This window comes from Schistocerca gregaria, chromosome 4, assembly GCF_023897955.1.
Source record: "Schistocerca gregaria isolate iqSchGreg1 chromosome 4, iqSchGreg1.2, whole genome shotgun sequence".
Taxonomy (NCBI): domain Eukaryota; kingdom Metazoa; phylum Arthropoda; class Insecta; order Orthoptera; family Acrididae; genus Schistocerca; species Schistocerca gregaria.
In genome coordinates, this window is record NC_064923.1 from 373,641,143 (window position 1) to 373,665,035 (window position 23,893).

At 39.7% G+C, this 23,893-nt stretch overlaps 1 protein-coding gene across 1 annotated transcript in view; it reads left to right on the forward strand.

Moving 5' to 3' along the window:
- The window catches only part of LOC126266791 (ADP-ribosylation factor-like protein 2), an 86,200-nt gene that overhangs the window by 8,835 nt on the left and 53,472 nt on the right, over positions 1–23,893 (forward strand). The window contains exon 3 of the mRNA XM_049971334.1: positions 19,510–19,672. Coding sequence (XP_049827291.1) covers positions 19,510–19,672 — 163 coding nt within the window. The remainder of the gene's footprint in view (positions 1–19,509; positions 19,673–23,893) is intronic.

Below are 23,893 nucleotides of genomic sequence, written 5' to 3' on the forward strand. Positions count from 1 at the left end.
GCCTAGATGGGGATGCCCACCTGCAATGGATCTAATAAAGAAGAATGAGGTCACACATGCAATTCCTAAAAGTTTCGATAGTGGCTCGGATTCAATTGATAAGAGGATATAAAAGAAAGCAATGCAGACTTGATAGACGTGGAGGTCGGTGATTTTTACATTTGTGCTTTAAACTATTGTGCTTGATGCCATTCTGAATGCAAAATCATTGAAAACCATCATAGGAAAATTGCGGCCTATTATTGGTGATGACCTTGTCAGGCTCCTCCAACAGATAAACCAATTTCCAGGGCCTTATGGTCTGTTGCATTTTGATGATGTATTAGAGATGAGAATATACATCTATTAAAATCAATCAAATGGATGAGTAAAATTCACATGCATCCAATCCTGTGGCATGGTTGGCATAGGCCACGACTGATAGACTTGGAACTGTGCTGCTTGCTGTGTTTGGCAAGCGTGCCAGCAATAAGGCACGCACTTAGTATTCTCGTCAACCTTGTGGCCAGTACATGTATTGCTGGGCCATATTTTTCCTTCTGGAAATGCCATAGTGGGATGGATGGAAGAGTCACAATATAGAGGAGTGCAGAACAGCTGCATCTACCACTCAACACTGGCAATCATCTTGATTGAATAATAAAACAATAGAAATTCCTGGTTGAAATATCAACAATATTAGGTAAAGGATAGATTGCTATTCATCGTAAATATAATCCATTGGGTTGCAGACAGGCACAACGAAAAGACTGCCACACTTTATAGGTTTCAGCCCAAAGCCTTCTTCACCAAAGAAAGCATGCACACATTCACATAAGCAAGCGCACCTCACGTACACATGAGCACTACCCCCAGCAGCTCTGACTGGAATGCATTTCAACAAGTCATCTTTACAGTAAGTAGCAGTATGTTTTTTTTTCTAATATTGTTGATTCAATAATAGATGACCATTGGAAAGATAATGGTCACTATGTTACAAAAGGAAACAACAAAGTTCTGCTGAAGCTCTCGCAGGAAGCAGTTGCAGCCAACTGGTTTGTGCAAACTGGCAAAACTTGCCTCAAGAGTGAATCATTACATGTGGCTGCTCTGACATATCTGGAATGATGATAAACTCTTCCACCAACCATGCCAATCGTGAATCAGTGTGAAAGCAAACAGTCTCTTGTTTATCAAATTTGTCATCAGAACCCATAGGGAGCTGTGACAGTGTGACTTCAGTCACATGCTGGATAAATGTATGATAATGAATGGAATAGTAGTAATTTGACAAGAAATAATCCCAGTGTTTTAAATTTTCTTTGTTTTGTATACTTGCTGTAGTGTCCATTCTGAATATTAGCATACCAGTAGTGCTTGTTCTTGAAAAAACTTGTTCTTTAGCTGAAGTCCTGATAATCGTGACATAACTCAAAATTTTGCATAACATAAACACAAAAAATTCTATTCACATTTTCTTGATAGTGCAAAATTCATTTAAAAAAGACTGCTATTAGTTTCATCAGTGTCTATTGTCACAATAAAAGTGTTACTAATGTTTATAAACTGTATTTAACTAACACATTTCATATTGTTTACTAGTTAGATAGATGCACAGCACGTAAGACCTTTGTGTCATTTTTTGTGACATACGTGCCAATCTTGCATCCTTGATAAATTTAAAACATTTTTTAAACTTAGTTATTCTTTCGAAACTGACCATGAGTGAGAAATGTGGGAGCTGTTATAGGGTAGTGAGTAGAGGGATTTTTTGCCAGCCTTGTAGAAAATATTTTCACTGGAGTGGATGCAGTGGGGAGAATGTTGGGAGAACATCTCTCCTGGAACTGCAGCGTATGAAGTAGGAACATTTTGCTTGGGGAACGGGAAACGAAAATCTGTGCCCTTCAGGGATAGTTGGAGGAAGCAAGGAAGGAACTCATAAGGATCAAGGGAGATAGGGGGGAGAGGGTGATTGGGAATGGGGAGCTGGTAGGAGGATAGGAAGAAAGAGAACACAATTTGACAGTTTTATCATCAACACCAAAAACAAGTATCTACCACTGCCAGAGTTAAGTGGAGAAGAGCCACAGGTAGAATGAGGAGCAGGAAATGTGCAGCACACTTCAACCGATGCCAAGAAGCCCAGGAATGTACAAAGTGTTAGGAACAAGAAAGGGCTGTTGCTAGGTAGTAGCCATGGGCGAGGTGTAGGCTCTCAGTTACAGTAAAGTTTAGGGGCAGCATACCAGGCCACCAATATCTTCAAGCCAAATGCAGGGCTAAGTCATATGAAAGAGGACCGTCTTTATGTAAGAACTTGACAAAAGAGGACCATGTAGTGATAGTGGGCGGGGCTGGAAACAGTTTGGACAGTGATGGGGCATATGACCTGGCCAAGATAGCTTCCCTGATTCATGGCACCAACTTATATTTTGTTGAGCTGTTCCGACGTCATGATCGACCACACCTTGATGGAGCTGCGAGGCAAATCAGTGTGGGGTTAGGGATGGCTCTGAGGACAGCCAACTTTGCTCATGTTTTTCTGGTGTCCTTTGGGATGGACAACAGATGGGGCTTCACTAGGCATGGCCTACACCTAAACAGGACTGGGAAGGGAAGATTGGTACAGCTGATTCATGAAAGTGTAGGGGATGGATCTTGGGCCACTCAAAGTCAAATACATCTACATTTACATTTACATTCCGCAAGCCACCCAACGGTGTGTGGCGGAAGGCACTTTACGTGCCACTGTCATTACCTTCCTTTCCTGTTCCAGCCGCGTGTGGTTCGCGGGAAGAACGACTGTCTCAAAGCCTCCGTGCGCACTCTAATCTCTCTAATTTTACATTCCTGATCTCCTCGGGAGGTATAAGTAAGGGGAAGCAATATATTCGATACCTCATCCAGAAACGTACCCTCTCGAAACCTGGCGAGCAAGCTACACCGCGATGCAGAGTGCCTCTCTTGCAGAGTCTGCCACTCGAGTTTGCTAAACATTTCCATAACACTATCACAGTTACCAAATAACCCTGTGACAAAACGCGCCGCTCTTCTTTGGATCTTCTCTATCTCCTCCGTCAACCCGATCTGGTACGGATCCCACACTGATGAGCAATACTCAAGTATAGGTCAAACGAGTGTTTTGTAAGCCACCTCCTTTGTGGATGGACTACATTTTCTAAGGACTCTCCCAATGAATCTCAACCTGGTACCCACCTTACCAACAATTAATTTTATATGATCATTCCACTTCAAATCATTCCGCATGCATACTCCCAGATATTTTACAGAAGTAACTGCTACCAGTGTTTTTTCCGCTATCATACAATCATACAATAAAGGATCCTTCTTTCTATGTATTCACAATACATTACATTTGTCTATGTTAAGGGTCAGTTGCCACTCCCTGCACCAAGTGCCTATCCGCTGCAGATCTTCCTGCATTTCGCTACAATTTTCTAATGCTGCAACTTCTCTGCATACTACAGCATCATCCGCGAAAAGCTGCATGGAACTTCCGACACTATCTACTAGATCATTTATATATATTGTGAAAAGCAATGGTCCCGTAACACTCCCCTGTGGCACGCCAGAGGTTACTTTAACGTCTGTAGACTTCTCTCCATTGATAACAACATGCTGTGTTCTGTTTGCTAAAAACTCACAGTGCGGAACTGTATCGAACACCTTCCGGAAGTCAAGGAAAATAGCATCTACCTGGGAGCCTGTATCTAATATTTTCTGGGTCTCATAAATAAATAAAGCGAGTTGGGTCTCACACGATCACTGTTTCTGGAATCCATGTTGATTCCTACAGAGTAGATTCTGGGTTTCCAAAAAACGACATGATACTCGAGCAAAGAACGTGGTCTAAAATTCTACAACAGATCGACGTCAGAGATATAGATCTATAGTTTTGCGGATCTGCTCGATGACCCTTTTTGAAGACTGGGACTACCTGTGCTCTTTTCCAATCATTTGGAACCTTCTGCTCCTCTAGAGAATTGCGGTACACGGCTGTTAGAAGGGGGGCAAGTTCTTTTATGTACTCTGTGTAGAATCGAATTGGTATCCCCTCAGGTCCAGTGGACTTTCCTCTGTTGAGTGATTCCAGTTGCTTTTCTATTCCTTGGACACTTATTTTGATGTCAGCCATTTTTTCGTTTATGCGAGGATTTAGAGAAGGAACTGCAGTGCGGTCTTTCTCTGTGAAATAGCTTTGGAAAAAGGTGTCTAGTATTTCAGCTTTACGGGTGTCATCCTCTGTTTCAATGCCATTATCGTCCCGGAGTGTCTGGATATGCTGTTTCGAGCCACTTACTGATTTAATGTAAGACCAGAACTTCCCAGGATTTTCTGTCAAGTCGGTACATAGAATTTTACTTTCGAATTCACTGAACGCTTCACGCATAGCCTTCCTTATGCTAACTTTGACATTGTTTAGCTTCTGTTTGTCTGAGAGGTTTTGGCTACGTTTAAACTTGCAATGAAGCTCTCTTTGCTTTCGCAGTAGTTTCCTAACTTTGTTGTTGTACCACGGCGGGTTTTTCCCGTCCCTCACAGTATTACTCGGCACGTACCTGTCTAAAACGCATTTTATGATTGCCTTGAACTTTTCCATAAACACTCAACATTGTCAGTGTCGAAACAGAAATTTTCGTTTTGAACTGTTAGGTAGTCTGAAATCTGCCTTCTATTACTCTTGCTAAACAGATAAACCTTCCTCCCTTTTTTTATATTCCTATTAACTTCCATATTCAGGGATGCTGCAATGGTCTTATGATCACTGATTCCCTGTTCTGCACATACTGAGTCGAAAAGTTCGGGTCTGTTTGTTATCAGTAGGTCTAGGATGTTATCTCCTTGAGTCGGTTCTCTGTTTAATTGCTTGAGGTAATTTTCGGATAGTGCACTCAGTATAATGTCACTCGATGCTCTGTCCCTACCACCCATCCCAAACATCTGAGTGTCCCAGTCTATATCTGGTAAATTGAAATCTCCACCTAAGACTATAACATGCTGAGAAAATTTATGTGAGATGTATTCCAAATTTTCTCTCAGTTGTTCTACCACTAATGCTGCTGAGTCGGGAGGTCGGTAAAAGGAGCCAATTATTAACCTAGCTCGGTTGTTGAGTGTAACCTCCACCCATAATAATTCATAGGAACTATCCACTTCTACTTCACTACAGGATAAACTACTACTAACAGCGACGAACACGCCACCATTGGTTGCATGCAATCTATCCTTTCTAAACACTGTCTGTGCCTTTGTAAAAATTTTGGCAGAATTTATCTCTGGCTTGAGCCAGCTTTCTGTACCTATAACAATTTCAGCTTCAGTGCTTTCTACAAGTGCTTGAAGTTCCGGTACTTTACCAATGCAGCTTCGACTGTTTACAATTACAATACCGATTGCTGCTTGGTCCCCGCATGTCCTGACTTTGCCCTGACCCTTTGAGGCTGTTGCCCTTTCTGTACTTGCCCGAGGCCATCTAACCTAAAAAACCGCCCAGTCCACGCCACACAACCCCTGCTACCCGTGTAGCCACTTACTGCGTGTAGTGGACTCCTGATCTATCTAGCGGAACCCGAAACCCCACCACCCTATGGCGCAAGTAGAGGAATCTGCAGCCCACACGGTTGCAGAACCGTCTCAGCCTCTGATTCAGACCCTCCACTTAGCTCTGTACCAAAGGTCTGCAGCCAGTCCTGTCGACGATGCTACAGATGGTGAGCTCTGCTTTCATCCCGCTAGCGAGTCTGGCAGTCTTCACCAAATCAGATAGCCGCCGGAAGCCAGAGAGGATTTCCTCCGATCCATAGCGACACACATCATTGGTGCCGACATGAGCGACCACCTGCAGATGGGTGTACCCTGTACCCTTCATGGCATCCGGAAGGACCCTTTCCACATCTCGAATGACTCCCCCCGGTATGCACACGGAGTGCACATTGGTTTTCTTCCCCTCTCTTGCTGCCATATCCCTAAGGGTCCCATTATGCGCCTGACGTTGGAGCTCCCAACTACCAGTAAGCCCACCCCCTGTGACCGCTTGGATCTTGCAGACTGAGGGGCAAACTCTGGAACAGGAGAAGCAGCCGTGTCTGGCCGAAGCTCAGTATCAGCCTAAGACAGAGCCTGAAACCGGTTCATCAGACAAACTGGAGAGGCCTTCCGTTCGGCCCTCCGGAATGTCTTTCGCCCCCTGCCACACCTTGAGACGATCTCCCACTCTAACACAGGTGAGGGATCAGCCTCAATGTGGGCAGTATCCCGGGCAACCACAGTCATAGTCCGATTGGGGGATGCGTGGGATGAGCTGGCCGTCCCCGACGAACCCCCAACCGGACCCCCACAGTGATGCCCATTGGCAACAGCCTCAAGCTGTGTGATCGAATCCAACACTGCCTGAAGCTGGGATGCCAACTCAGCCTGCATCCAAACACAGCGATTGCAGTCCCTATCCATGCTAAAAACTGTTGTGCAAAGAACGTCTGAACTGATCTACAGATAGCACAAACAAATCGACACAAAATTTAAACGGTAAATGCCTAGTAAATGCAGTAATGCTGCTACTTGCGCACTGCTGACACACTGCTCGGCGGCGGAAGGAGACTACACGATTTTACACTATTCGGGTACTAAAATGCGATGCTACAACTCTCAAATACGCCTGAAATTTATGAATTAAACAATACAAGTACCAAAAACACGCAAAGAAATTAAGAATTAAACTATGTAATAAATAGGTGAGCTAGGAGTATACAACTTTCTGCTGGCAGTTGCTTATCAAACGGCGGCAGGGAGCACACTGCACTGTCATAGGTAGGAAAAGTAGGCCTTTTTTAGGATAAATCCAGACAACACATTCCCCTGCCTAAAGAATATCTCCAGCACTTTAAAAAATACTGAAACAGTCACTCACAAAACAGATTTTAACACCTCAAATATTACATATACCAGATGTCACAAAGGAAAACAAAACATTGGAAAGAGTAACATGGGGCATTCTACAGACTTAACAATCCTCCATCAAAACATGCAATCAATAAATAATAAAATAGAACTATTAGAAGTTGAGCTCCAATCTTTGAACTGCTCAGTTGTTTGTATTACTGAACACTGGCTTAGAGACACAGAAATCCAACATGTGGTATTGTCATTGTATGAAAAAGCAAACTCTTACTGCAGAACTACTTCAGGGGTGAAGGATCATGCATTTATATCAGAAAAGGAACACAGTTCAAATCAAGACATGACCTCGGTACTGTAAGTGAAGATAAACACTTTGAAATATCAGCTATTGAATTAACAGGGCTTGATATCACCAAGAAATTAATCATTTTGTGTGTGTATGGATCTCCCAGTGGTAGTGTGGACACTTTTTGAAAAAAGTTAAGAGAAATTCTAGATAAAGTCTCAAGTACAAAGGTCAACGTAATTCTGTGTGGGGACATTAACATCAGCAGTAACATCATAAATGAATCCAGCAGCACCTTCATAAACATCCTTCAAGGTTTTGGTATGTCCCTATTGGTCAATAGTGCATCAAGGGGTTACTAAGACGACTTCATCAGTAATTGACCATATGGCCACAAATATGCACAGGGAAAAATGTGATGTAGCTGTAAAAGATTTTGAAATATCGCACCATCTCTGTCAAATAAAAGCAGTAAAGTGAGGCATCGAATCATTCCCTAAATTGCAAGTCTACAAACGACATCTATCAGAAATCAAAATAAAAGATTTTTCAAAACAAGTAGAAAAACAAAGGTGGGATGAAGTGTGTAAGGAAACCAATGTGAATATGAAATTCTCTTAAGTTCTCCACATTGTTTAACTTGAACTTTGAAAAGAATTTCCAAAAGTGTGCATGTCTGTATCAACATCTCACAAAAACAGATGGATAACAGCAGGTATTAAGAAGTCCTCCCAAACACTTAAACACATCAATTCCATGGAAAAGATTCACAATGATCCAGAACTCTTAAATTTCTATCATAGACACAAAAAGATCTATAGGAAGGTGCTGATTGCTGCAAAAAAAGTCATTTAATTACAAAATAATATATAATGCAGAGAATAAAAGCAAAGCAGTCTGGGATGTTATAAAAAAGAAAATGTAGTGAGGCAAACAAACGCAGAGTAATATGTTGCTAAGGGAGGGGGATAAAGTATTAAATGACCCACAGCACTTAGCAAACTATGAAAACGACCATTTTTCAAGTATTGCAGAGAAGTTACAGCAGAAATTACCCCAAAGAAACATAACACTTGTAAATAATGTTGCACTAAATATAAAGATATTACTTTCAACCACAGAGAATGAAGTGAGTAAAACAATTCAAAAACTAAAAAATAAAAAGTCAGTAGGCTTAGATGAAGTACCAGTGTGTGTACTGAAACAGTGCATAGGAATTATACAAAGCCCCTTAACAAATATAATAAATGAATGCTTCACATCAGGGACATTTCCAGAGCAGTTAAAACAGGCAAGAGTTGTACCTATGCTTAAGAAAGGTAAAGCAGAAGACATAGAAAATTATCGGCCCATTTCCCTACTGTCAGCATTCTCAAAAATAATAGAAGCAATTACCTAAATAAATACAATCTTTTAAGCGAATCACAGTTTGGTTTCCGAAGTGGCAAAAATACGGAGTCAGCCATAGTAGAATTCACAAAAGTTGTACTTGATGCTCTTGATAAAGATGAGTGCGTCACAGGCATATTTTTGGATCTTTCTAAGGTGTTTGATACAGTTGACCACAAGAGTCTATCAAATAAATTAGAAGCATTAGGAATAAGAGGGGTAGCTAATGACTGGTTTCGATCATACCTAACAATAGGGTACAAAGAGTAGAGATAACACATACTTCAAATAGATCTAAACATTTAGTAAAACACTTATTACAACCAAAATACAAAATCCATTAATATAGGAGGTTCCGCAAGGTGAATATTAGGACCAATACTGTTCCTGATATACATCAGTGACTTTCCCAATAGTGTTACTCATGGTGAAAAAATCCTCTTTGCTGATAACAGCAATATTATAGTCACTGAGAAAACATGAGAACTTCTTGCCGAGAAAGCAAATGAAATTCTCAAGGAAGTTTATGATTGGTCAATAACTAATAAAGTGACATTGAACATAATGAAAACTAATGCCATGATTTTCAGTTTGAAGAGGAAAAATGACAATGTTAAATTAAATGTAGATGGCAATTCTATAGACTCTGTAACAAATGCAAAATTTCTAGGAATGAATATTGATTCTCAGTTGAAGTGGTGTGAACACACTTGCAAACTGAATTTCATCAGCACGTTATACACACTGAGTGTGTAACATGCAGTGTCTTTTAGTTACATATTATTCATATGCACACTCAGTTCTTAGCCACGGCATTCTTTTTTGGGGAACAAATGCATAAAATATGAACACAGTTTTCAAACTCCAGAAAAGAGCCATAAGAATAATAACCAAAAATACAAGTCAAGCTCATTGTACAGATCTGTTCGGAACACGGGATTTTAACTGCTCCATGTGAATACATTTACCAGTCAGTTGTACACATCAAAAATAACATTGGTAATTACTTCACAAACAACTCTATCCATGACCATGCAACGAGATAGACTCTATGTCCTGTATTATATTTGGAGTCCCTGTTTCTTTAATGTGTTGCGTATTCTGTGAACAATCTTGTTATTGTAGGTGAGTGTGTGCCATTTCATTTTGTGTGCGTGTTGTTGCTCTGTTGTGTCTTGTGTGTGGTCATTGTTTGAGTCTTATGTTATTCTGTGCTGGGTGTGGATTGGTGTGTGTGTGTGTGTGTGTGTGTGTGTGTGTGTGTGTGTGTGTGTGTGTGTGTTTGGTGTGTTCATTTTCGTACTGTTTGCATATTTTTTGATTTAACTTGTCTACCATATGGTTAGTATAACCATTTTCTACTGCTATTTGTTTTATTGTGTTTAGTTTTTGTGTGTAGCTCTGTTTGTTCATGGGTGTTCTGTTTAATCTGTGGAGCATGAATCTGAAGTTTGCATGCGTATGTGTCAATGGGTGGTTTGATGGGTTGTGAATGGTGGTGCTTGTGGTTGTTGGTTTCCTGAATATTGTGAAGTTGTGTGTGTTGTTTGTTTTTTGTATGGTGAGATCTAGAAAATGTACTTTATTGTTAGTTTCTGTTTCTAATGGGAAGTTAATTTTTGGGTGTAAGTTGTTTATTTCATTGTGTAGCTGTTATATGTGTGTATGTGGTTCATCAATCAGGCATATCATGTCATCGACATAATGGTACCAGTATAAAACTTTTTAGTTCTTTGGTTTTATTATGTGTCTGAAGATCACATTCTCCAGGTTGTTCATGAATATGTTAGCTAGGAGACCACTGATTGGTGATCCCATTGGCAGTCCTTCATGTTGAGAATAAAATTCTTTGTTGAATACAAAATAATTTTGTGATGTTATGGTCTTGAGTATGGTTGTTATTTCATTGATGTGTGTATCTGGTATGTTTTCTTGTTGTTTTAATCTTTGTGTGATGATGTTGATTGTTTCATTTATTGGAATGCAAGTGTACATTGATCTGATGTCGAATGATATGAGGGTTGCTGTGTCCAGTATGTGTATTTTCTTTATACTGTCTATTAATTCCTTTGAGTTTTCCAGATTTCTGTTGTTACCAAGCATGTACATTTTTTTCAGTAGTGTGTGTGTTTGGTGGGCTAGGTGGTAGGATGGAGCGTTTCGGAAGTTAATGACAGGTCTTAATGGGATATTACCCTTGTGAACCTTCGGTAGTACATTTAGGGTGGGTGCTTTTGGATTTTTCTCTGTCGCCCTCTTTACCTGGCTTTTTGGGAATGTATTATTGATGTTTTTCAGTGTCTGTTGAATGTTTTTGTACTATCTTGCTGTTGGCTCACTAATAAGTTTTCTCTATCTATTATTATTCATCCATAATTACAATAATATTTCCTTTGTCTGCTCTTGTTACTATGGCATTGTTCTGTTTTAATTTTTGTTTAAGTTTGCTGGCTGTGATTTCCTCAGAAATAATTGTGGATTTGCGTGTTCTGATTATCTGTGTTATTTCTGCAGCTACTAATTCTCTTGTCGAGTTTACGTTAAAGTTTGGTGTGCTCAGTCTTTCTTGTTCCTGTATAATGTGTTCTGATTATGTTATGAGGTTTTCTATTGTTTTGTGTGATATGTTTGTGTTCTGGCCCTTTTTCTAGTAGGCTCTTTTCTTGTTTGCTAAGATTTATGTCAGTTAGGTTAACGATTCCGTCATGGAACTTGTATTGTTGGTTGAGATTGTTTTTAGTGGGTGTGTTTGTGCTGTTGATTATTCTGTTAAGTTTTCTGTTTTGTTTCTCTCGTTTTCATTGCATTACTTTCTGAATATATGCCTTTTCTCTCTCTGTTATTTCCTCAAAGTGAGCTGGTATTGTAAATTTGTTTGCCAAATCTAAATGAGTTTGGTAAAGTTCAGTGTTGAGCGACTGCTTTTTAGCATATAATTCCCTAATTTCTTGCTTCAGCCACAAAATCTTCACTCACATGCAACACTTGCCAGTCAGTGTACATAGGACAAACATGCAGAAACTTCAAAACAAGATTTGTTCAAAAGCACAATAGTGTTGCCTTTATCAGATTTTGTGGCAACGATACCTTGGTGTTGTCATTTCTGTTTTAAAACAGAAATTACAACACCAAGGTATCGTTGCCACAGATTCAAAACAAGATATTCAGAACATCTCAGAGCTTTAAAAAGCAACAGCTACCATAGCACATTTGCTGACCACCTTGTAGCCAACAATAACCACCCAACCACAACAGAAACAGACTTAAGAATACTAAAACCCAGCCACAGCCTATACAGCAAACTGACTATTGAGGATAACTTCCATATACAGAAGGCAATAGCAGAAGGAAAACAGATCTTAAACGAATACACTACACTCTGCAAGGGCACACTATTTAACACATTAAAGGAACTTTACAAATAAAAACAGCACAAGCAGATAAAGTCCCCCCCCCCCCCCCCACACACACACACAACCACCAAAAATAGATACACTAAAATCTGCAAAGACACACAAATTACACCCAAACGAATACCATATAAAAGACAACATACACAGCTAAGAAGTGCACAGAAAACACACACACACAAAAATGCAATCAAAATTCAAATTTGGGGCCGAACTCTCTGGTGAACAAATGAACACTGACTGGGCTGGAAAAAACCACAATCACACTGTGTTCTGGTGAAGTGAAAAGTGTTTTACTATATTTGTGGAAAATACTTCTTATAGTTATGTGTGCATCACAACACCTCAGCATGATATGGAGAACGGAAGTGCTTGCCACATGAAAACACAAGTAAATATGAATATAGGCACAAAAACATCGCAAAAAACTAAATTACATACTAGAAGATAGGTTAACTCCCAGCAAAAAACTTTCTCATCAATATTGTTTGGTTGCAGATGACAAGCTATGTGTAGTAATTAACAGTCAAGTGATCCAGAAAATGCATGCACACCAAATGTAAAGGTATTTACAAATGGAACGATCTGTTGTTTGAACTAAAAATGAACATAATTTTATAATTATTTAACAAAAATGTTCACATTGCAGAATAAATAATACCGAAAACCCACTGATGATGGCACAGTGGTGCTGAAACATGTTTGGATGCTGAGAAAAGTGGTGTTTTGCATAACTGATGTAGCTCACATCCCACAATTTTAACTGCAAACACAGCCAATAGAAGGAACTGAAAATTAAAATGATGGATCTTCACTTTATATTTATTTCCTTCTTTTTTTCGGTCCATGGCCAGTGTGACAGATAAATGAGATTGATATAGGCAGGTAAGAAGCAGTTTGAAGACCTTGCTTCAACTTAAGAAGTTCTTGGTGACTGTCCACAGACCATTGAAAAGGGACCCATTTTCTCTGCAATTGATTCAACAGTCAGGCTGCCGTTGCAATTTGGGGGATAAATTGGGGTATAATGTCTGGATTTATGTATGTACTGTGCAAGCCACCTTACGGTGTATGGTGGATGGAACCTTGTGCCACTGCAGGCCATTTCTTCTCCAATGCTACTCTCAAATGGTGCAAAGGAAAAACAACAGTCTATATGAGTCCATACAAGCCCTAATTTCTCTTTTTTGTGTTCATGGTCATTATGCGAGATGTACGTTGGTGGAAGTAGAATCATTTTGTTGTTAGTCCCAAATGCCAGTTCTCTAAACTTTCTCAATATTGTTTCTTGACAAGAATGTCATTTTCCCTGCAGTGTCTTCCATCTGAGTTCATGGAGCATTTCTGTAATATTCAGCTATTCCTCAAATCTTCTAGTAACAAATCTAGCAGCACACCTCTGAACTGGGGATCCCAAACACTTCAACAGTACTCAGAGTATTCTGTACACTCAAAGTGTTCTGTAAGTGGTTTCCTTTATAGATTAGCTACACTTTCCTAGAATTCACCCAATAAATCCAAGTAAACCTTTTACATTCCCTATTACTTACCTTATGTGCTTGTTCCATTTCATGTCACTTTACAGTGTTATACCTTGATATACAAAGGATGCCCAATAATTAAATTTTCCTAGTTTCATGAAAAACATTACATACAATTTATCACATTGAAATATTTTTATTGGCACTGTACAATTTCTCTTTTACTTTTATATGTAGTTGCCACGTTTTTTCCAATCATTTTTGATAATGTGACACAGGTTTTTCCAAACCAGTGTTGTAGCATCCTGGGTTATAACCAGCTCTTCTCTGTTTTAATTCAGCATTGATGTTGAAGTAACGAAGAATGTAAGAGAAACCCAGAGAGGCGATACGACGGCAACTGGCTTCCCATGGCATGCATGTCAAGCAAGGACTGCTTGTACCCCCCACCACCTTCTTCTCTTTCTAGTAGTGACGTAACAGTTACCATGGCAAGTGTGTGCTACAGCTGGCCTGACATGTGTCTAACCTCGTCGCCAAATGCATCAAGCCTCTGTCTGCTTTAGATTAGGGTTAAGCGTACATACATGGACATGTTCCCAAGTGCCGGTGGTTTAGAAGAAATAACACAAGCTAATGTCTTTTCAGCTTGCTGACAAAAGTACATAAAGGTTTATTATAAAAAAGAATTACTACTGCTACTGCTACTACTACTACTGCAAACAGAAAAGTGTGGAGGCCCTGGCAACCCTTGCTGCCTCTGATCGGCTGCCATTGTTTGATAGACATAGTCTTTTGTCAGTTTCAATGAAATTCCCTCCTCCTATGAAATGCCTTCCTCCTATTACATGTAACCTTTCGTTTTGATGTACATTCTGTACTGCATTTTGGACCTTTTTACTTCAAGTTTCATTCAACTCTCAGTTATGAGTGTAATTTGAAAGCAACAGCTTTCCTGGAAGACAGTAAATTCAGAAAATTTGTTACTAATGCTTTGACACTTTACTGTTGTAATGTTGACATTTGAAATGTAACCTTGCCCATAAATTTCTTCAGGTCCTTTATGTTCTTTGGTATAGGAGTATTAGCAAATGACTGCCACATTTCTTGACAGTTTAATGCTATATACATAATGGAAAGCTGAGAGAAGGGGAATTTTGACATATTGCACTTTAACCTGGCTTGCAAAAGGATGGAAAATACTCATTGGAGGCTTCACATAGTATGTTCCTCCTGAATCGATCCTGTGACCAATACTTCATCCAGATAACTGACACTGTGTGGAATATTGGTAATAGTTTTCTCTAAAAATTTGCAAAAGCTTCTGGTACGTAATGAATGCCAAAAAGTTACCATTATTTTCATAGAGGCTGCAAGGAGTATTTAAAAGTAGAATGGATTTGGAATCCTCATCCATGGGAAGTTGAAAATAAGCTTCTGAAAGGATGATCTTAGAGAAATACAACCCCTACCAGTTTTGGAAATAATTAATTAGGATGTAGAAGGGGGCATGAGTCCACAATTGCCTAAGTATTTTTGAAGTCCTCACAATGACATAATACAATGACTGAAGCTGACTGACATGTCTCTGCTATAAGGAATTGGGGACAGCACTTTTAACTTTCCTAAGAGATCCAGTTCTAGTTGGGTGGGCTTTCAAAAATTTCGAAGCTGCTGACTGTTTTGATGTAAGATGGATGGGGTGGGGGGTGGGGGAGACCAGAAGCCATTCCCAGGCCTAGGGAAAATTGGGACGCATGTTAGAGAAACAAAGAATTCTCTTCTGCACATGGAACAGTATTCTGAATTGCTTTTCAGTGTTTGATAGAAAACCCAAAGGCTACACGAGTGTCATGACCAAAAATATTTTCCACTGCTACTACAAAAAAAGGATAGGTCCTGTTTACATGGTTATATATTAATTCCAGAGTTACCTGGCCTAGTAAGAGGATTTTATAATGAGCGTAATTCTGCAACTTAGCTGCTACTGATTTTAAGGGTGGAGACCCAGTGGGAGATGTAGTGGCTAATTAATAATCAAAACTGAGACCTCTGCATTAAAAAAGGAATAGAATGGGAATGCCACAAACTGTTGCTTACAGTGTAAGACAGCGTGGTGCTACCCTTGACTCCACAATGCAATTTATTTGCATTGGTGCACTCGACTGCTGATGGCACAAATATCTGCTTTAAGACCCAGGCGAAAATGCTTGTGGCAGACATCATCATAATGTGGTAATGTGGCCAACTATGCGTAGCATGAATAGAAAAATGACCATGAAAACTGGTCAATCTGTGAAAATGTCACAGTGGCCAGGTGGAATAAATGTTATGACTCTTGGTTTGATTTGTGTGCAGTCAAGTAGGAGCTACTCCGCTATTGCCAAGACGGCAAAACATTTTTGAATTTCATCAACAAATGAACAAGGTTGTTCACATTTTGCCTATTGATGTGACAGTCCTGATATCTCACAGTCCGTGGAAATATAAGCGTGAGATGCTTGTGAAATCTTGAAAGCTCTAGCAATATGCAGAACTATAGCTATAAACGATTCTGAGTACTGTAACATGCGAGCACACACTTAACTGTCCAATGAAAATTTAATCACCAAGTCATATATTAATGATTCTGCATATGGTAGTTCATAAGAACATGTCAACCAGCATTTTCTACTCAGTATGATCCATGATGTGTAACTGCCTTACGATGTTGAAGGAACTATAAGATTGGCCACCTCATTCAGTTTTATACCAAAATGTTTCCTTACGTATAAGGGATGTTCAAAAAAGAAATGAGCCGGAGGCATAATTACAGAAACCAGTACCTATATGTTAGAAGTATTAACCCTGGCTGTTGAGACACTTGTCCCTCTGTGACAAAAAACTGTGAATGGCTATTACGGATATTGATAATTTTTACTTACGGACCGTCTGACAGCAACTGAATAAAACACAATTTTAGTGTCATACGCATTTTGCCTTTATTTTCTGCAAGGCATCATCAGTGGCAGGTTGTGTGGACAATTTCTTACATATCACGCTCCTGTTGCGTTTTTGGCGGTGTTCTTCATCTTTGGAATGCCAATTTGTGGTTTTTTCTCCACATTCCACAGCACTATAATCTGAACGCTTGTTTCAATGAAATGTTTTGGTTTCTGTTTCCGACTGCCAGTTTTAAGAAATTGCCCACGCAACCTGCCACTGATGATGCCTTGCAGAAAATAAAGACAAAATGTGTATGGCACTAAAATTGTGTTTTATTCAGTTACTGTCAGACAGCCCATAAGTAAAAATTATCAATATACCATAATATTACACACAACTGAGGAAGAAAGGACTAGAAAAGTTGAAGCTGTGAATGGCTGTCTCATAAAACTCTCAATCACAGGGAGAGAGGTCCAGACTGTATGGAGGATGGCCAAGAAACTCCCATTTGAATTTCTGCAGGAGTGCCGTGACTGTATTGGGCATATGAGGCTTTGCATTGTTGTGGAGTGGAATGACCCCATGGGTGAGATTCCTGGTCGTTTTGATTTGATTGCTTGACGAAGGGTGGTCAAGGTTTGTGAGTAATGCTGGGCATTCACTTTTGTCCCGTGCTGCAGGAAGTGAATCAGATGGGAGTCATCTTGGTCAAAGAAAGACATCAGCATAACCTTTCCTGCACTCATGTCAATGACGACATCCACCTGTACGTGCAGAACTGGTTCACATCGCAGCCCCGGGAATTTTATGATACGAACATTAACCACCTTGTGTCACAGTGGGACAAGTGTCTCAACAGCCAGGGTCAATACTTCTAACATACGGGTGCTGGTTTCTGTAATTATTCCTCTGCCTTGTTTCTTTTTGAATGCCCCTTATATATAATCAAAGGAATTACTGTCACTCAGGACACTTATTGCCATTTATATGGATATGAAGCGCTAAACACTTTTTATACACTTCCCAATTCTCTTCAGCTTCATTGAATGGCCAGAAAGCTGGGATACCCAGAAGCGATTGTAATGTGCTGGACCTGTCTGCATCTGTATAAGGTGTGCTACAGCTTGACCTATTGTTTGCTAAGTTTGAAAACCTACTTGTGTGTTGTGGGTGAAACATTTAACAAAATGACCGGACATGTCCTATTCCAGCATGGGGTAGGTTTCCTTTCCAAAAATCCACGTTGCCAGTGTTGTAAGTCTGCTTCTTCAACAACTTAGAATTTATTAACTACAAATTATTTCAGGATGAATTACAGCACATAATAGCTACTGGCTCTTTTGAAATTACACAAAATGAAAAACTTTTGGAGCTGGATATGTCTTCAGTAATACAGTTTTGTGGAAGTCTGTTGAATAGCTCACATGCGTTAGTGCAAGACAACATTGTTTGTAGGTTTGACCAGAGAGCACTCGAGTATCGATCACACTCTCATTGCACCCATATGCTGTTGATTTGTTCTTTGGAAACACAACTATCGATTGAATGGTGAGTGAAGACAGTACCACATTAGGCAGACAAGCAAATGGCTGTGCTAGTCGATGGCAGGTATCAACAATATCCATATCAAAGTCTAGGAGAAATTCACATAGTGTGGGATCCTCATCAATAGGAACACCAGAGAACTTGCTGGAAATATTGACTGTTTGTGACAAGAAAGGCTGTTGTGGTCCTTGGCATCCCTTAAATCTGCATTGGGTGTTGTCTCATGTGTCCTGGTGATGATGGACGTATCCTTCTGCAACATGGCTAGCAACCTCACTGGATGTATGATGCATCAAAATGTCCCTAGGGATTTCAAGATTTAGCAATGATTAGATTGTTCTCTTTGTAAAGTCTACCAAGCGACTTCTCTGTTTGTTCCTTTATCACAGTCCACATTCCTTCTTTCCCTATTCCAAGAGTGAAATTCCACTCCCTCATTACAGTGAAATTTTGGTGCTTTGAACAATCTTAATAATTTTTTATGTCATTATACATTGTTTCAATCTCTTAATGAATAATCGACCTGATGTAAGACGGTCTTTGATTTCCACATTTTGTGTGCGCTTTACAATTATTTAGGGTGTGTTGATAATGGTGGTGGTGGGGTAGTGATTAGCATTTGATATTTAGGTTTTAGTCTCAAAACTGATTATGACAGAATAAGCAAATAGAGAAATTACCAGTATGTGTGCAATACTTATTCTTAAAATAATATTTTCAGCCATGAGTCTTTAATTCTCTCTTCAAAAAATGGAGAAGACTATGAAGAGTTTCTGTTGCCTTTCCAGAGTTGATATTTTCTCCATGGACATCTGGTATTATGATGGTAGTTCCTCCCCCCCCCCCCCCCCTCCCGTCTCTCTCTCTCTCTCTCTCTCTCTCTCTCTCTCTCTCTCTCTCTCTCTTTTCCTTCTCCTCTCTGAGAAAATTCTGTTGCAATGTCAGTAATACCTTCTAGCCTCCAGCCATCCTTCCATGCAGCACCTAAATCCCCTTGTCTGGGGACCCTGTGTGTGTGTGTGTGTGTGTGTGTGTGTGTAATTTATCCATTACTCCTGAAGAACTACCAAAGTACATTTTCAGGTTTTTTTACGTGCCTATCAGTCACTCCAAACCTGAACCATATGATGAACTGTTAGCTGTATTCTGTCCAAAATTTGTGTATAATGACTGAGCTTTGTATTTATTTATGTACTCATAAATCAGTTTTACCAAATGATGCATAATCTCTCTTCAGAAACTATGGTTTCAGTGTCAGTATTAAGAATGGTTATTTTAAGAATACTACCAAATAAATTAGATATGTCATCTTTGTAACTGAAGGTATCCCAAACCTAGCTGTGGAGTCCCTAAATCGTTTAAAGGGACTGCCAGAATAGTTTCTTTGAAAGGTTGTGGCTGATTTCTTTCACCTTCCTTCCCCTTTCCAAGCTTGTGTTCCATCCCTAGTGATGGATGTTAAACCCTTATCTTCCTTTCATCCCGAGCCCAGCAGCATTACAAGACTTCTGCTCTACTATTTGCAATAGACTTTCCCATTCATGGTATTGTTTTATATCTTTGTTTATTACAGGTACAAGTTAAATGTGTGGGATGTAGGTGGCCAAAAATCCCTGCGTTCTTATTGGAGGAACTATTTTGAAACAACGGATGGCCTAATTTGGGTTGTTGATAGTGCTGACAAGCGGAGACTGGAGGATTGCTGTAAAGAATTGCACACACTTTTAGAAGAAGAAGTAAGTCAAAACTAAAACAAACAGCAAAAATATTGACTTTTAGTATTCTGTACCTCAGAATAAGAAATTCATTTATGTAACTTGTGCAAGGGCACTGAATAAGTGATTCATAATATATGTCACAGTATCTTTCATCTCCAATTTAGTTAGCTAATTACATGCAGTATCACTTTAATGTTTCTAAAACATGCTGCAAATTTTCCTGATGATCAGAAAGACATATAATCTGCAGTATCTGCATCAGTCTTAAAAATATTATTACTCTGGTTAAAATTATATTGCACATTATCAAAGAGGACTTAATGCAGTGAAAACCCTATTTTTCATTTTCATGTGGTCCATACATAGAAACCACAAAATTGGGGAAAATGCAGAATCGTGGAAAAAGTTAAAACCCCCAAACTACAAGTAAAACATATGTAATTGTCATATATGATTAAAAATTTCAATCTTCACCAATATGTTGTATAAAATCTGTATAAGTGAAGCAAATTAAATGTAAAATACAAAGTTTATACAATAGTTTGTGGTAATGAACTTCAGTTCTTAAAATATCACAGACGTGTAAGAACAAATGAAACTCGTCAAAAAACTGAAATTGGTGTCTGGGTAAAGTTAATCAAGCTATTTTGCGACATGCTACAACCACAAATTCTACCTCAGAACACATGTTTTTGAGTCATATTTCCTTTGTGTTCACCAGAAAATAGCAAAAATTTATGAAGTTAGTGAATTAAATTGAAAACTATGAAGTTAGGTGAAAGGTGTTGTAATCAATCATATGGGGGTGTGTGTGTTCCTTCCGTAGTCAGTGGCAGTTTATTTGGGTTGAGTAGACTTCATGCCGTGTACACACTAAACTTGAAACATGTTTCTGGCTAGTTGACGGGGACACCATTTGGAAACAGCTTTCAAAACATGAAAACATCTATACATAGCAATGTCTGTGCAGATAAAAGGAAACAGTGTTTCAGGACAGCTACCACATCACCTCTGCACTGTGCAAGTGTATGTTTATATGTCATATTGTGTTGTCTGTTGTACAGAGTTGTTATATATTTTATTTTCTCACATTGTGTTAAGTTTTTCAGGGGGTGGATTGCAGTGGGCAAGATTGTAGGCTGTCGATTTGTTATTGTTATACCAGACTGAAGGGTGCTGCTGGAATATATGAAGCAAGCAGTACTAGAACAGCACTCAGACAAGACACTGCAGAAACTGCTGCTGCATTTGGTAGAATGCCGAGAAAGACTGTGGAGAAGATAGATCATTTGTCGTAGCTTGTTTCAAAATGTGAAATACTCAAGGCTCTGGAATGAAACTCCTGTCGACAAGTTTTTTTTGCATCAGTTGTTCTGTATTATGCTTTTGGTCACCAAAGAAGACTGCATGCAAACCAACAAATTGATTTCATATAACCAATCCGATTTTATCAACCATCATGAACAAACTCTCCATCAAAATAATATCATAGTTTTTAAACCAGTTACGAAATTCCTTGATAAACGCAACCTTATTCTGTAAAACTACAAAACAATGACAGATGCTTATGGCTTCAAGGTCACAAGTCACGATATATAAATAAAAAAAGAAAGAACGACAATGATGTCTTTCATTTGGTTTGCATGAACCTTTAAGTATTAATAATGCAGCAGTACATATTACAGTTTCCTTGTCTCTAGACATGACTTGGCAGAAAATATGGAAATAATACAACAAATAGCATTGCAAACAATGCGAATACAATGAGAAATGTTTGCTGCCACTGTGGACAGAAAGAGAGAGACAAGAAACAAAGTCATAAACAGATGCGAAATACTGTAGGAAAAATCTTTTCAGTGGCAGTGTTGATGTGGCTTCACAGAACTTTTTGTAGTAGTTATCCCACCAGTGAGCTTTTGACTATCGACTTCTGCGAGCCATGTGGATGACCCCTGTGTGAAGTGCGTATTTTGATTATTCATTTCCTTCATAGTGTGTGACATATGGCACGGTATGCCATTTCGAAACAGTGGTGCATTGAAAATACCATATCACAAATATGTCACACTATCATCAAATGTCAATTAATAAAGCTTTAACAGTGTAAGGCTTCAAGAGATTTTATGATAGCTAATGCACAATACACAGTTCAGAGGAGTAAGCTGCAGCGTAACGGATAACCTCATAGTTAGCTGAGTTAGAGGTTAGAGGCTACAACTTGATGCATGCCAATTTATTTTTTATTTATTTATTTTTTTAGCATTGTTATCATGTTCATTATGACCATAATACAATATGTTCTGCAATAATTGATGTTGTTGAACGTTTGTTTGGTTGGAGAACGAAGAATGAAATAAATATTTTGCTGTTTATTTCTGAATGTGTGGTCATTCCCAGGTGTGTAGTTAGGAAGAAACCTAAGAGAACAGCTTACATTTATGTGAGTGAAATAGGCAGCAATAAAAGTCATATTCTTCCTTGTCACAAATACTTTGCTGTTTATTTCAGAACATGTGGCGATTTACTAGTGCCTACTGAGCAGGAACATAAAACAACAGCAAGTGAAATGATGAGCTACAAAATTCATATTCTTCCCTGTTACAAATATTTCACACATTCACCTGCAATGGTGGCCTAGAACTGGGAATCTCCTTTCCGTCCATGTCTGGCCACTTCTTAATTAACTCGATGCTTCCCCTCTACCACCTTTCCTGTGGGTCCACATATGTACAGCCCAATGGTCCATACTTCGGTCATGCCTTTGGATGGACCTATCACAAGGCCCAAAAGGATCCATTCCACCTGAGCCCCTGTACCAGCAATGTCTCTCTCTTTTCAGTTAGTTTGAGGGCTCAGAAATAGTCTACATAGATGGATCAATGGTTGACGGTCTTGTTGGCTTCACTTATGCTCAAACTGGCAATACTGAAGTGCATTTCTTACCAGATGGCTGCAGTGTTTTCACTGCAGAGTTGATAGCCATCTGTCAAGCTCTTGAACATATCCGCTCCTATGCCAATGAGTCTTTCATCATCTGTTGTGACTCCTTAAGCAGCCTACAAGCTCTTGACCAAAGCTTCCCTCAGCATTCTTTGGTAATGACCATTCAGGAGTCTCTTTATGCTCTTGGGAACAGTGGACGTTCAGTGACCTTCATTTGGACCCCAGGACATGTTGTGATTTCCGGCAATAAACTTGCTGATAGCCTGGGCAAACAGGCTACTGGTAAGCCAACTCTGGAGATCAGTCTGCCAGAGACTGTTCTCCTATTGGTCTTCTGCCCCAAAGTTTTTGCGATTTGGGATACTGAATGGCATACCCTCAGTACCCCAAACAAACTCCATGTTATCAAGGAGACAACAAATTTGTAGCAGTCATCCATGTGAGCCACTTGTGATGATTCTGTTGTCCTTTGCCGGCTCTGCATTGACCGTACTTGGCTAACACATGGTCACCTACTCTGTCACGAGCACCTACCTCGGTGTCACTGTGGCTCTCGTCTGACTGTCATCCACCTCTTGTTGTACTGCCCAATTTTAGCCGCTCTGCGGCAGACTTTTAACCTTCCCAGCACCCTACCTACAGTGTTGGGTGACAATGCCTCCATGGCTGACTTAGTTTTACATTTTATTTGTGAGGTTTTTTTTTATTACACTTAAGACCTGCAGTCTGTAAGACATGAAAAAGTGTGTGGAGATTTTGACGATGTTCATCAGTGGTGGAGCCAGTGACAACAATGTCGTCCTGGTAATTTATACACCCAGGGACAGTGAGCAATAATTGTTCCAAGAATCGCTGAAAGTGAGCAGGGGCGCTGGCAACCCCGAATGGCATTCGTTGATATTGATAGAGGCTGAAAGGTGTGTTAAGGACCAGAAACTGCCGGGAAGCAGTGTGGAGAGGAAGTTGATGATAAGCTTCTGAAAGGTCAAGTTTAGAAAAATACTGGCCTCCAGCAAGTTTAGTGAACAATTCTTCAGGTCGAGGCATAGGGTAAGTGTCGATAAGGCATTGAGCATTTACAGTGGCTTGGAAATCGCCACAGAGACGAATATCACCATTTGGCTTAGCAACGACAACGACAGGAAAGGACCACTCACTGGAAGTGACAGGAACAAGACCCTTGAAGCAGTGAGACGATCCAGCTCCTGTTTGACCTGATCACAAAGAGCCACAGGAATGGCTGAGCCCTAAAAATCTTAGGCCGAGCAGTGGGTTTGAGCATGATATGAGCTTCAA